The 15,378-nt window shown below is 32.7% G+C and overlaps 1 protein-coding gene across 1 annotated transcript in view; it reads left to right on the top strand.

Moving 5' to 3' along the window:
• The window catches only part of LOC143234075 (cytochrome P450 4c3-like), a 51,783-nt gene that overhangs the window by 29,089 nt on the left and 7,316 nt on the right, over positions 1 to 15,378 (top strand). The window contains exons 6-9 of the mRNA XM_076471123.1: positions 817 to 943; positions 1,751 to 1,951; positions 8,562 to 8,735; positions 10,716 to 10,782. Of these exons, the coding sequence (XP_076327238.1) occupies positions 817 to 943; positions 1,751 to 1,951; positions 8,562 to 8,735; positions 10,716 to 10,782 (569 nt within the window). The remainder of the gene's footprint in view (positions 1 to 816; positions 944 to 1,750; positions 1,952 to 8,561; positions 8,736 to 10,715; positions 10,783 to 15,378) is intronic.

The raw sequence follows: 15,378 nt of genomic DNA, 5'->3' as shown, positions 1-15,378 counted from the left end.
TGCACGTATTAAGCATTATAGCCACTAATTTCCTTTCTCATGTGTTTGACTTGCTGATCAAATTTATTCCTTTTAGCTTATCAGCCATTCCACTCTAGTTTATTCACACATAAAACTTATCTAAATGTGAGTGATAGATTTAATTCAATTTTCTCTTCAGAAACACCAACAAAACAGACCTAGAACTGTAGCATGCAGCTAAATTATGACCCTACCACCTTCTCTCATAAATAAAGTTTTAAAATTTGCTTTCATTTTACACAGTGCTTTGACTCTCAATATTTACCTGCAAAAAACCATATATTTGTCCCTTGGAATGCAAAAGTTTCAAAACTTTATAAGTTTAGACATCAAAATGTTCTTTCACATGCTCAAAGTTTCTTAAAGCTCAGTTCACTTTTTAATTTTTTTTTTACAGTAAACTCCTAATTCTTTTATTATAGTACAACAGAAGACTGTAGAATAAATAACACTGAAAAAAACGAGTTTTACTTTTGAAAGGTTTTTCTGGCTTTAACAAGAGCAGTTGTTGCATTTTTCTATACAACACACTGCAATTTTGAATAGCTACATTGGCATATTTTAGGTTCTCAAACTGCATGAAATGTACAAATACTTTTGTTAGTATTAGGGTTGTGCAATTGTTTATTTTATTTTGGTTTTCATACTGTACCTAAACACATCTACCATCAGTTAATTTGTAATAAATACACATTTTCTTTAAGGGAAAGGTTGAGAGAGAAGAATTATATAACTAGTAAGCATAGCTATGATGATGTGCAGTAACTTTTGTTTTATTCCATTATTATCTTCAAGTGTTGCAGAAACATTCATTGCACGAGTAACAAAGCCTTGGTTGTGGTCAGACTTTCTGTTTTATAGAACACAGTTGGGCAAGAGGTTCCTAAAAAGTATAGAAATAATGGACAACTTCACAAGGAAGGTTAGTTATCTAAGCTAAATATATCTTTATAAGATGAAGAAATATGAAATGGTTATTTTTAATAACAGTTTGTTATAGCACACAGTTTTGGTATATATTTATTTATTAAGTATAAAGCATTTCATAAAACACAGTTTCAAGAGTATTTTAAACCAAAGATTATTAATAATATTAGAATTAGAGATGTGTTACAGTATCAGTTTAAGTTTGTAATATTTTCAGTAAATTTCAGTTTTATTAACCTGCCAGTGGGATGTCTGTGAACTAACAATGCAAGAAACCAAGTCTCAGTACCCATGATGAGCAAAACACAGACAGCCCATTGTGTAACTTTGTGCTTAACTATGAACAGTTTTATTTAAAAGAGATAAAAAGTTAGTCTATCATCAAGTTCATTAGGTATTAAATGTTATATTTAACAAAGTAATGCTATATTTATACCTATTGGAAAAAAAGTATATTGCTTGAAATCAAGTTTTAATCTCTCTGAAATAATTTAGTTGTCATAATAAACTTTTGGTTATATGAAAAACATCCATCTTTGAACAATGTTATAAAATTTTATTCTACACTTTTAGTGAACATGGGATGGTGGAGTCTAAAACGTAAGTGACTAGACTTTATGTGTGAAAATCTACAACAGTATTCAAAAGATTTTCAGACTGTTATTTTCATTACTGAATTTTAAAATGTCTTATTAATTGTCAGATTTTTTCATCAGATTTTTATGTTAACGCACGAAGTAAGGTAACTTGTGTTATCAATAATAAATCGGAAAATGGTAATAGTAAAGTGTATCTACTTCAGGTTATTCAAGCTCGTAAAGAAGAAGTGATCAAGGATAAGAAAATAAAATACAATGAGCAAAACAGTGATAACAATGAAATGACTTTTGTGTATGGAAAGAAGAGACAAGCTTTTTTGGATTTGTTGTTGGATCACCATCTAAAGGATAATGCAATGACTGAGGATGACATGCAAGAGGAAGTTGATTCATTCATGTTTGCGGTAAAAGAACTTAATAAAATGTTACTCGATTGAATAGATATTTTATGGCATATTACAAACTTCTAATATTGACTATTTTAGTCGTTTATTTATCTTTTAACCAGTTTATCTTATTTCCTGGTTATTTTGTAACCTGCCTTTAGATCATGCATCAGATCCAATTCTAACGCTTTTTATAAATCATTTCTCTTCCACTTTCAAAATTGCTCACAGAACACTGCTGTCAATGTCTGTTATAGTGCAGTGAAGAAATATAAATATTTAAAATACTAAGTTGAGTTGTAAACCATTCATGAAATAGCTTAACTAGTGATAGTAATCCTATTTATCTTTTCTCAAAAAAATGAAGCTCCTCAGATTCTAACTTTATAATATTCTAGAAACATTTACTTGTTTTATTCTTCTCACAACTTTAGTATATTTGTTATTATGTTCTACACAGCTTTAGTATATTTGTTATCATGTTCTACACAACTTTAGTATATTTGTTATCATGTTCTACACAACTTTAGTATATTGGTTATTTTATATTCTATACAACTTTAGTATATTGGTTATTATGTTCTACACAACTTTAGTATATTTGTTATCATGTTCTACACAACTTTAGTATATTGGTTATTTTATGTTCTACTCAACTTTAGTATATTTGTTATCATGTTCTACACAGCTTTAGTATATTGGTTATTATGTTCTACACAACTTTAGTATATTTGTTATGTTCTACACAGCTTTAGTATATTGGTTATCATGTTCTACACAACTTTATATATTGGTTATTTTATGTTCTATACAACTTCAGTATATTTGTTATCATGTTCTACACAACTTTAGTATATTTGTTGTTATGTTCTACACAACTTTAGTATATTGGTTATTTTATGTTCTACTCAACTTTAGTATATTGGTTATTTTATGTTCTATACAACTTTAGTATATTGGTTATTTTATGTTCTATACAACTTTAGTATATTGTTTATTTTATGTTCTATACAAGTTTAGTATATTGATTATTATGTTCCATGCAACTTTAGTATATTGGTTATTATGTTCTATGCAATTTTAGTATACTTGTTATGTTCTATGCAACTTTAGTATATTGGTTATTATATTCTACAAAACTTTAATATATTGGTTATTATATTCTACACAACTGTAGTATATTTGTTATTATGTTCTACTGAACTTTAGTATATTAGTTATTATATTATACAGAGCAAGATTTGTTTGTATAGAATTAAGCACAAAGCTACGAAATGGGGTATCTATGCTCTTCCCACCATGGGTATTGAAACCCAATATCTAGCGGTGAATCTCTGCAGCCATACTGATGTGCTCCTGGGGGGTCACTAGAGCAGGAATGAAGAACCCAAGTTCATTGATTTAGTCCTTGCACTTAACAGAATGTACAAATTAAATGACCAACTGTTGTGAATTCAACATTTTGGTCTTAGTTATTTTTATTTTTACATAGAGTTAATGGCTTATCAAACAGGCAGCCTTTGATTGATGAAAATTGAAATTAGGTGATATGGAATGTTTCAGCAATGATTTGAATTTTGAATATTTTTATAATATTTTTCTGAAATTAAGTTTTAATATTTTGTATTTTATTCAGCACACATCAAATGAACCGACACCTCAATCAAATACATGTATTTCATAATTACGTAGTTTTTTTCATAAATCTCTAATTTTTTTCCTGTTGTTAGTTACATAGTAATTTAATTTTAGCACTTACTATAACATGACGTCACAGTCATAAATGCATGTTGAACCATAACAGATATTAAAAACATTGGAACACCACAAAATATCTTTAAATATGGATGCTTTGGAATTGTATTAAATTCCATCATCGACTCGTAATCTGTGGTTCGCGGTTTCGAATCCTCGTCGCACCAAACATGCTTGCTATTTTAGCCGTGTGGATGTTATAACGTGACGGTCAATCCCACTATTCGTTGGTAAAAGAGTAGCCCAGGAGTTGGCGGTGGGTGGTGATGACTAGCTGCCTTCCCTCTTGTCTTACGCTACTAAATTAGGAACGGCTAGCGCAGATAGCTCTCGTGAAGCTTTGCGCGAAATTTAAAAAAACAGCTCCATCATCATTCAAATTTCAAACATAATCAAGACATACCAGACATATCCATAAATTAAGCCTTATTTCGGATATAAGTCAACATTTAGAATCTAAAACCTCTTTCAAACTAGAAGACACCTACCTACTCATCCGTTGTATAACAGAGCAGAGAACGTGGTTGGGGCCCGGCATGGCGAAGCGTGTTAAGGCGTGCGACTCGTAATCTGAGGGTCGCGGGTTCGCAACCCCGTCGCGCCAAACATGCTCGCCCTTTCAGCCGTGGGGGCGTTATAATGTGACGGTTAATTCCACTATTCGTTGGTAAAAAAGTAGCCCAAGAGTTGGCGGTGGGTGGTGATGACTAGCTGCCTTCCCTCTAGTTTTACACTACTAAATTAGGGACGGCTAGCACAGATAGCCCTCGAGTAGCTTTGTGCGAAATTCAAAAACAAACAGGATGTGGTTGGTATTTCTGTTTAACATTATATGACTCCAAGCCGAGAAGCTCAGGGGCAGGTATAACCGGGGACACTCAGAAATTGTCTTTCTCTTCGCCTCACTCGCAATTTGAACGTCTTGGTGGGCTTAATGCTAAAAATTATCATGATAGAAAGAAAAAAGTATATACATGTATAATTTGGACGCCGGGGATGAGATATAGGTTTACCTTGGGCGACCAAGAGAAAGTGAAAAATCCAAGAACAGAATTTCACCAAACGAGAACAAAAACAACTACAAATGTGGGACTTCGGTCCTTCAGGACGGCGGCTTAGAACCTGTAGATGAGATGACAGTATTCTGGCGTGTGAAGGGGAGAACCCTGAGAAAACCCACTGTCACTACCTGGTTCCTGGAACATAAACTTCATGAAGAATGGAGGAATTTAAGAACTGTAATCATTTCCCAGGTTAATATTTTTTTTAAAAATCTGGCCACAGTTTTAGACATGAAGAGAAGACAGGTTTGAAGATTAAGACGTGGTTAGTGACAAGGTTTGTCCTGGATAAGCTGGTGGAGTTTGATACTGGAAAGGTTAATGGTGAGTTTATTTTAGCAGAAGGGAAGGGAGCAGGTTCCTGTAGGTGATTGGTGAGTTGTGTGGCATCCATGGTTGTCAGTTGGGATGACAGTTGAGTTTGTGTGTTGTTTTTTTTTTCTTGTTGTAGTCGTTTCAGTAGCCAGCTTCTGTTGTTCTGGTTTGGGAGTAGTCGTTTCAGTAGCCAGATCCTGTTGTTCTGGTGTGGGAGTAGTCGTTTCAGTAGCCAGATCCTGTTGTTCTGGTGTGGGAGTAGTCGTTTCAGTAGACAGATCCTGTTGTTCTGGTGTGGTAGTAGTCGTTTTAGTAGACAGCTTCTGTTGTTCTGATGTGAGAGTTGTTTGCGTTTTTTGGTCTTTCCTTTTTGTATGATAGGCGACGGGTGTTGGTTGGTATGTGTAATGCATGAACGAGGTTTCTCGGCTTTAAAGTGGTGGTATTCGAGGGAGCAGCTGTTGGCAAGGGTGTAGTTAGCAGTGGCTTGTGAGGGCGTGACAACTTTAACAAAGCCAGAAAGTGAATCTATCTTCTTTAATTATATTCGGTGGACAGTATGTATTGCTGAGTTATTGAAGTGTACAAGGGCTTGAAGAATACTTTCCATGGTGAGCGATGGGTGAATGTTTCTGAGGAAGGCTGTAAACAAATGAGTGTTGCTTTTCGGGGGATGACCAGGTGACGGGTTGATTCGAGCGACATAGGTATTCCAAAATTCTCGGGTGTTTTTGACTGGAGGAATAGGCTTCCCTTGTGAAGCGTCCAGTTGTGGTTTATTTCATTGAATGAAGCTGACGGCGTCCCACGGAGAGATATCAATGGGTAGTCAGTCAGTCCATCAGTTATTACAGACTACGTTGGGTGAACAGCTTGCATGCTGGCGTAGAACATGCTTGATATCAGTACGAATAAATACTCGTCCTTTTGTCCTCGGGGGCCGTATATAAATATACCTGCGGTAGCTGTACAGCTGCTACCTATACTGTTAAAATTACGTCACCTACAAATACACGATCCCATAGAAATTTCACCAAGCAGTGGATTTAAGCTTATTAATTCAACTGATTCTCATATCCAATTGCAGAGTGACAGTAAGAACTATCTTACCCTTCTTGAAAACTTTAAAGTTCTCGACTTCAGAACAAATCATTAATTCATTCTAGATCCCCAGTGTTATTAATGTATTATTATTGTTTTAGAGAATGCAGTTTACATTCATATTTAAGTGTTTCGCAATATTATATATTAATAAACATGCGTATGATGCACGATTAATTGTACATTCACTATATTATTAACATTTAACTTTGTATTTTTTATAAAGTTTTGATTGAATGAGAAAATTATCGTTTAACAGCTGTTGTTGTTTCGTAGTTTGAAGTTTTACAGCTAAAAATGGAATCTGAGACAATTCTGAAGTATCCGTAAAGATATATTTTAGTGTTATTATGTTCTTCAAATTTATTATTTTAATGATATAAAATACTGTTTAATGAAGATATTATTAATTAATTGATTAAGTTAATATTTTATGATTCTTCAGTTTTGTTCATAGCAAGAGAGTTAGGACCAATTATTTTAAAGTACTGTAAATGTTGTAACGTAATTCAGTAGGAGTTGTACGTTGTGCAAGTCATTGATGTCGAAATTATATAATTATCGCAAGTTCCTTGAAGTTCATTGATGTAAAGAATATAGCGAGTTGCCAGTTAAGTGATAAACATATAAATAGTGTGAGATCAGCGGAGAACAAAATATAAACATAGGGAACACGAAAAGTTAAATTACAAGGAATTAGAACGTAGAAAAGTCATCGTCAGGAAGTCACAGGAACCTACTGCAGAAAAACCTTTCGTCCTGCACACCCATATATATACTTACTATGTATAAAAACTATGAAAGTGTGTTTTCGGACAATTATAAAACTTGTTTTTTTCTACTGCTGAATATTGAACTATTTAGATTAGAGAAACATTGAGGCAAGTTTTAAAAACATATATATCAGTTTTATTGTTGCTTCTTTAGTTATCTGTACTGAAGTATTTAGAAAAGGTAAGTTAAATACTTGTCCACATTCAACTTTAAACTTTACACTTGGATGTTTGCAGCTTAAGTGCAACAGGAAGTCATTAATTTGAATTTGTTACAGAAAATGGCGAATATATTGTTAAATAACATCTATAAGAATTGTATAAAATTAGTGAACATTTTTTCAAATATTGTTTTTTATGGCAGTTCAAAAACATTAAAAATACTGTGTGCAAGTTTTAATGTCATTAATAATTTCTCCTTTAGTAAGTATTTTAAACATAAAATGATACTAAAGACACCCATTAAAAAACAATTTAAAACCCCATTTACTATACCTGAAGACGGATCAATTAGCACAATACATAGCTGATTTACTAGACTTGCTGCTAATTGCAAATACGTTAACCTTCTGTTATCGCATTATTTAAAGTCACTACTCTGTATCTTTTGTCGTATTCTGTCATAACGACAGTATGCATGCAAATTATGTTTTTACCTTCTTTTATTAATATAGGAATATCTAAAAAAAAATTCATGTAGTTCGATTCTATGCAGTTTTCATATACACACGTTACAGGATACCATTGAGTTATTTTCATTCTGGTCACTTTTGTTCGTCTATTGTTCTATAGCAGAGAATATTCTTCTTTGTTTGTGGTGAGAGTATTTATTGCATATTTTATACAACCTGTTCAATGACAGTAATGCTCTTCAATAGCCCAGGAGATAATAATTAGATGTTACAGCTTTTACTATGTTGTAAGAGAACAAGCAGTCACATGGTTATGCGCATCGTTTTGTCTAAATTCGAGCATTGGATTCAGATCAGTTTTACTTGGTCCATACAATGAAAAAGTGAACACGGGTCAAAAGCTGTTGACTAATATACCAATCTTGTAGAAGACTGCTGTCCATTGTTTACGCTGGTTTGCACACTGTGTTTTTATTTCATCTAATTGATTTCGAGTTTCACTTAACATCACGTACATGCCAGTCTGTTTATATTTTATTAGTTGAAGCCCAATCGTTTATTTAAACTTAAATATCTCACCATTTTCCTGATGGGACTTTCTATCACAAAGTGGACCTTTCTTACACTCGTGGGGAAATCAGTTTCACATAAGAATATCACAAAACTAAATCAGTCCAAAACTAATGAGTAAATAAACATGCAAGAGTAGTAATAATGAGTCATCTAAAGTATTATCAACTTACAAATATGCACTTAGACAAAGATAAAAAAAAAGTCAAATAAATACCAAATTGCATTGTTTTAGTCCAAAAGATAACTTACTAATTATATATCTTTTCAAAATCACACACTGGTAATAAAATTGTGATTTACTTGAGAATGAACTCATGTATTGAAATGTAACAGAGCTGCTTCAGTTTAAAAAGTCGAATAATTGCATTACGATGTAAGTGTAATTATTGACCTTTGTATATAGATTTCTTTTTCTCAGGGCCATGATACAACAGCAGTTGGGATCAGCTGGGCTATATATGCCTTAGGTTTGTATCCCGATATTCAGTTGAAGGTCCAAGAGGAAGTCGACTCCATCTTGGGAGATGACCATGATCGACCAATAACGGCTGACGACCTTAAACAAATGAAGTATATGGAATTAGTATTGAAGGTAATGAACGTGTAATTTCGGGAACAAACAACTAAAACTACCAAGAAATTATGAAACTAAGATCAGAAAATGTTGGTTTTGATTTTTTTTTCATTCTAGTAACTTATCGTGACGAAAATTAATTTTGTAGTTGTATACATATACAACCAAGCACGTCAACAGTTTTGTTTACGTCATATCTTTGCACGTTAGCTGTGCTTTTTTTTTCTTTTTTTTTAGGCGTTTAAAACATGGCTTGTTCTGGCTGACAAGAAAACTGTTACTGCTAAATTGTTACAAATTTAAAATTGTTCATTTGACTTTCACACAGAAATTTGCGTGTAAATAGAAGTTATAATTCTTGCTGAGGTATTACTAACATAAAATTATTCTGAATAATATTTTAAATGCCTAATGGCGACTTGGATATTATTAGTGATTTTATTTTTACTGTCGCCACGTGATTTTACTTGTACAACGCGAACTCTCTGACAGATAATTGTGCATAGCTTACCCTTCACAATGTACGCATACATAGCAGAGTTATCTTTAATTATTATAATCTTGTATACCTTTCTTGAGAGAGATGATGATATGAAACAAATAAATATAAAAATTTTTAAGGGTTAATATTATCTGTAGCTCGGAATATGCCACTAGGATCTTTTGTTGATTTTTATGTAATGTAAACTTTTGATGCTTTTAAAACGAGGGATATTTCAATATATATTATATTTGTTAATATGCCAAACTGTTAATATGCAGGTTTTTCATTGGTATCCCGTTATCGCACAAGAAGAAATACAAATGCTCTTTGAAGTTTGGGTTCATGGGTGTGATATTAGGATGATGGTCAAATCCTACTATTTGCTCAGATAAGAGTAGCCGAATAGTTTACAGTCATTGATGTTGACTGATTATCTTCCTTCTAGTCTTATCAGTTTCAAAATTTGGGACGCTAGCGCATATAGTTTTTGAGTAGTTTTTCGCAGATATCTTTTTGTTGTTAAGAGTAAAGCCATAATGGGCTATCTGTGCTGTTCCCACCAGGAGTATCGAAACCCAGTTTTTTAGCGTTATGGGCCTTCAAACTTACCACTGAGAACTGCGAATATGCGAAGACAAACAAATAAATTCATGGTTTCTTCGCCTACAGTTTAGTCGTTTCTTATTGTCAGTGTTACAGTGATTGTATTTGGAACAAGTAATATGGTATTCAAGTGTACTGATGCGTACCAAATCTTCAATAAGTTCCACAGATCCAAAGAAAACGTTTAGCGGATAACGAACACAGAACAATGAAATAACCAAACTAGGCACAGTGTTTGACGTCAAAATGAACAAAAACGTTTTTCTGGCTATTGGGGAAGAGTCAAGTTACTCATCAGAGGATTAGAAAAACTCTTGTGCTTGTAGAGTTTAGTCAGGTAAAGCATTACTTCGGAATGATCTCCCACAGTCGTGAGCTACCTACTTCTGAAGTTATACTATTTTATATTTATGGGAATAATCTCCCTTTAAGGTTGATAACTGTAGATATCTTGGAGCACATGGAAAGCGGTCTTTAATACGTAACGTTCCTAAGATAGAGGTTAACACAAGGTAGTGTTGATATCATCCTGTTTATTAACACGATAACATAAGTATGCTAGTGTGAAACTTTTAAAATATTCCAACAGAAGATACCGAACAAAGTTGTATTGATATACTAACAGATTCCAATTACTACTTAACAATACCTTTCCTTTAAAATGTACGTCTCGCAATACGACATTTTACTTCTAAAAGTTTAAATTTTTCTTGCATTTAAGATAAATCATTTATATTTTCTATCCGTAAAAATTAAGGTTTGATTATTGTACAGTGATATACTAAAGAAATTGTTTATGCTAAACCTGTTCAGTGTTAATTTGGAACATGTTTAAGAGATTTTTATACTATGCAAATTACTATCATCTGTTAAAACTGGTTTTAAAACATTTGTAATGTTGTATATTTCAGGAAACTCAACGTGTTTTTCCTTCAGCTCCGTTTGTAGCGCGCGATCTTGTTGAAAATTTAAACGTCAGTAAGTAGATAGAAATGCTTAATATTCTTAAAAATGGAGATAAACGTGGGTAAAACTGAAATATATCTTTTAATCTCTGTAAGTTATCTGAAGTTTATACTATGTGTTAAGCAGAGAACGCTAAGGCTCCCAAACTGTTAAATTGCCTCTCTTATCTTACCAAGTTATGTAGACTATGCACCAGCATGGTTACAGAAGACGAGGTATCATGGAACATACAGTATTATATATGTACAGAAGACGAGGTATCACAGAACATACAGTATTATATATATACAGAAGACGAGGTGTCACAGAACATACAGTATTATATATATATATACAGAAGACGTGGTATCACGAAATACAGTATTATATATATACAGAAGACGAAGTATCACAGAACACACAGTATTATATATATATATATATATATATACAGAAGACGAGGTATCACGGAACATACAGTATTATATATATATACAGAAGACGAGGTATCACGAAACATACAGTATTATATATATATATATATATATACAGAAGACGAGGTATCATGGAACATATAGTATTATATATATACAGAAGACGAGGTATCATGGAACATATAGTATTATATATATACAGAAGACGAGGTATCATGGAACATATAGTATTATATATATACAGAAGACGAGGTATCACGGAACATACAGTATTATATACATACAGAAGACGAGGTATTACGGAACATACAGTATTATATATATACATACAGAAGACGAGGTATTACGGAACATACAGTATTATATATATACATACAGAAGACGAGGTATCACGGAACATACAGTATTATATATATACAGAAGACGAGGTATCACAGAACATATAGTATTATATATATACAGAAGACGAGGTATCACAGAACATACAGTATTATATATATACAGAAGACGAGGTATCACGGAACATACAGTATTATATATATATACAGAAGACGAGGTATCACGGAACATACAGTATTATATATATACAGAAGACGAGGTATCACGGAACATACAGTATTATATATATACAGAAGACGAGGTATCACGGAACATACAGTATTATATATATACAGAAGACGAGGTATCACGGAACATACAGTATTATATATATACAGAAGACGAGGTATCACGGAACATACAGTATTATATATATACAGAAGACGAGGTATCACGGAACATACAGTATTATATATATATATACAGAAGACGAGGTATCACGGAACATACAGTATTATATATATACAGAAGACGAGGTATCACGGAACATACAGTATTATATATATACAGAAGACGAAGTATTACGGAACATACAGTATTATATATATATACAGAGAGACGAGGTAGTACAGGAACATACAGTATTATATATATATATATATACAGAAGACGAGGTATCACGGAACATACAGTATTATATATATACAGAAGACGAGGTATCACAGAACATACAGTATTATATATATACAGAAGACGAAGTATTACGGAACATACAGTATTATATGTATACAGAAGACGAGGTATCACAGAACATACAGTATTATATATATACAGAAGACGAAGTATTACGGAACATACAGTATTATATGTATACAGAAGACGAGGTAGTACGGAACATACAGTATTATATATATACAGAAGACGAGGTATTACGGAACATACAGTATTATATACATATATTATGCAAATCTGAAAGTGATGGTAAACCTGTTTATCTCTAAAGGAGAAAACATTCTACTGAGGTTGTGGTCATATATTTAAGGTATTAAAATCTTGCTAGATTATTTTAAATTTTGTGTAATATATAATACGTTTTACTGGTAAAAACAACAATATTATGCTACTTGTATAGAAACAAACAAGACAGAATCAATTTACAATAATAATTATTCACAAATGTATTACGTCACAATAAGTGATTTTACGGTGACAATATCAATTTATTTACTTAATTATGAAGCAATATTGACACAATCACAAAAATACTGCCTGGTCAGAATCACGAATTTCTTAATATAATACGTCTTAACAAATCCAATTTCACCGTCAAATACAATTCCAGTTTCGTAGCTATTAACCGTCTTGATGACACAAAATATCGATTTTTCTGAAAGCTGGAACGTGATGACTTTTGGCAGTCGGTTAGGTCTTTGCCGAAGGTACTAAATTCACATCATCTTTAGAAACATCTTAGAACTCTAGAAACTTTTGAAGTGTAAAGACTTCCGCACGTGAATTTCATCACATCGTCTCTGGAAAGTTCAGTTCTAGTAAGTTTGCTGACTTCCAATCTACATCCCAAAAGGTTTTTAGGCCTAACTCACGGGCGTCCAGAATACTCAGTAACATTTCAATAGTTGAAGAATATTCAATAAGAATCAACTGTGTTAATTGTGCTGAGGATTCTGACCAGGTATTAAGTTTGTTACGTATTATAATTTAATTTCGGATGAGTCTCCGATTTATTATGTTACGTGCCTCCGCTAGTACAGCGGTAAGTCTACGGATTTACAACGCTAAAATCAGGGGTTCGATTTCCCTCGGTGAGCTCAGCAGATGGCCCGATGTGGCTTTGCTATAAAAAAATACACACATTATGTTACGTATGTTTAACGTATGACAATTTCAAATAACCGGAAATATGAATTCGAAGTTAATTAAATGTTAATACGTATGAAATTTATGGCATTTGCCAACAAGCTTGATAAACACAATATTCTTTGATAACACAAATATATATTATATAGAAAAACAATAACAACAGTGCAATTCATAATAAAGATTATCACTAATAGTTATCACACGTAATGGTTTATATACAAGAGTTTTACAAACTTAGACAATACTGATTCTGATATCTGGTCTAGAACTGAATCTTTTATTTACAATCCAGGCTTTTTAACTCATCGTTTCCTTTTATCTGTGACTGATGCACCAGTGTGTAGTTTGTGTAACACTCAGATCACTATAAGCCACATTTTACTGTCTTGCCGTCATTATGACTCTCGACGATGGCAACATTTTAAACATGTTCTGTCCCAAGGTTTGTCCATAACATTAGACAGTGTTATTGGTGATGGTGACACTGTCCACCTTGGATATGTTTTTAGTTTTTTAAAGGTCATTAATTTTTTAATGCCATTTAAGTTTTTTAATTTATACATTACACCTTTTTAATGTGGCTCCCTTTTAAAAATCACAGTTCATCTAGTTTGATTTGAATTTAGAAACTGGCCGTAACATTAAGTAACTAGAACTGGAAAGGCCAACTTCAGGTGACTAACGCTGCTGTTTGAACTACCTGTCAGTCATCCCGGTGAGTTATTGTTAAAATTTTGCTACAAGTCTTTTAAAACCTTTTTATTACTTCCCTTTTTAAAAATAGCCATAACGTCAAATAACCCAGAACCAGGACTGGAAAGGCCAACTTCAAGTGACTGACGGTGCTTTTTGTACTTACCTGTTAGTCGCCCTGGCGTGTTATGATTATTACACTTACGCTACAGAAAGTCCTTTACAACTTAAATTACTGTAGTTTTTCTCTTGAAGTTGTAGGCTAGATGTAAACATTGGTTTTATGCTATTTATGTTATTTTTAAAGTTTGTTTTGTTTTACCTTAATTTTCTTTTATGAATTTTACTAAATTTACTTTTAACTTTTTACCGGATGTTTGGCGCAGATAGCCTAGCTGCTTTGTGCCATAAAACACTAAATCAACCAACCAACCAACAATCCAGATTTGTTGTTAGGAGCAAAGCTACACAGTAGGCTATGTGTATTACGCCTACCACGAATAGAATATCGAAACTCGATTTTTGGCGTTAAAATCATTTAGACTTACAGTTAGGCCACCGTTTCAGGGAAGGAGCAAACACCTTCTATTCTTGTTTGTCTTTTCTTGTTGAAAGAGGCTAGTTGTAAGCTGTCGGCGTTTTAGTTTAAGAGTTCTTCTAGTTTATCACATCGAACCACAATAGTTAGGACATATCTGTAGAATATTTTAGAAAGACTATACCATGCTAAAAAAGTTGCAGGGTTCTCTAAATACATTCTTATTTGTGTGTTTGTTTTTTCCACCTCGTTTTCATTCGATACAACAAATTGTCGGTTTTATTATTTTTCTGAGACATTGAATGTTGTGTCAGATACTATAAATTTGTAGTCCAACGGACGAAGAGATACTTGACCTGTTTTGTAACCGTACTTAGAAAATGGTAAAAATGTTGGACGCTGAAATAAGTTAATGGTAATTGGTACAGTTACGATTAATTTTGCAAATATGGCTGGTTTAGCTCATAACAACAAAAACGTAGCCCTGAAGAGGTTTCATATCTTCATAGTGATGTTTCATAAACAAAATTTACACTTACATAAACTCAAAACTGTTATATTTCTGAGAATGAAATCCGCAGATACTTCTTATATTAAATAAGAAGTAAGCATATATTCAGATACTTCTTATATTAAATAAAGAAGTAAGCATATATTCAGATACTTCTTATATTAAATAAAGAAGTAAGCATATATTCAGATACTTCTTATATTAAATAAGAAGTAAGCATATATTCAGATACTTATATTAAATAAAGAAGTAAG

Source organism: Tachypleus tridentatus, chromosome 12, assembly GCF_004210375.1.
Source record: "Tachypleus tridentatus isolate NWPU-2018 chromosome 12, ASM421037v1, whole genome shotgun sequence".
In the NCBI taxonomy this organism is placed as follows: Eukaryota; Metazoa; Arthropoda; class Merostomata; order Xiphosura; family Limulidae; genus Tachypleus; species Tachypleus tridentatus.
This window is presented reverse-complemented; position numbering and strand designations above follow the sequence as displayed.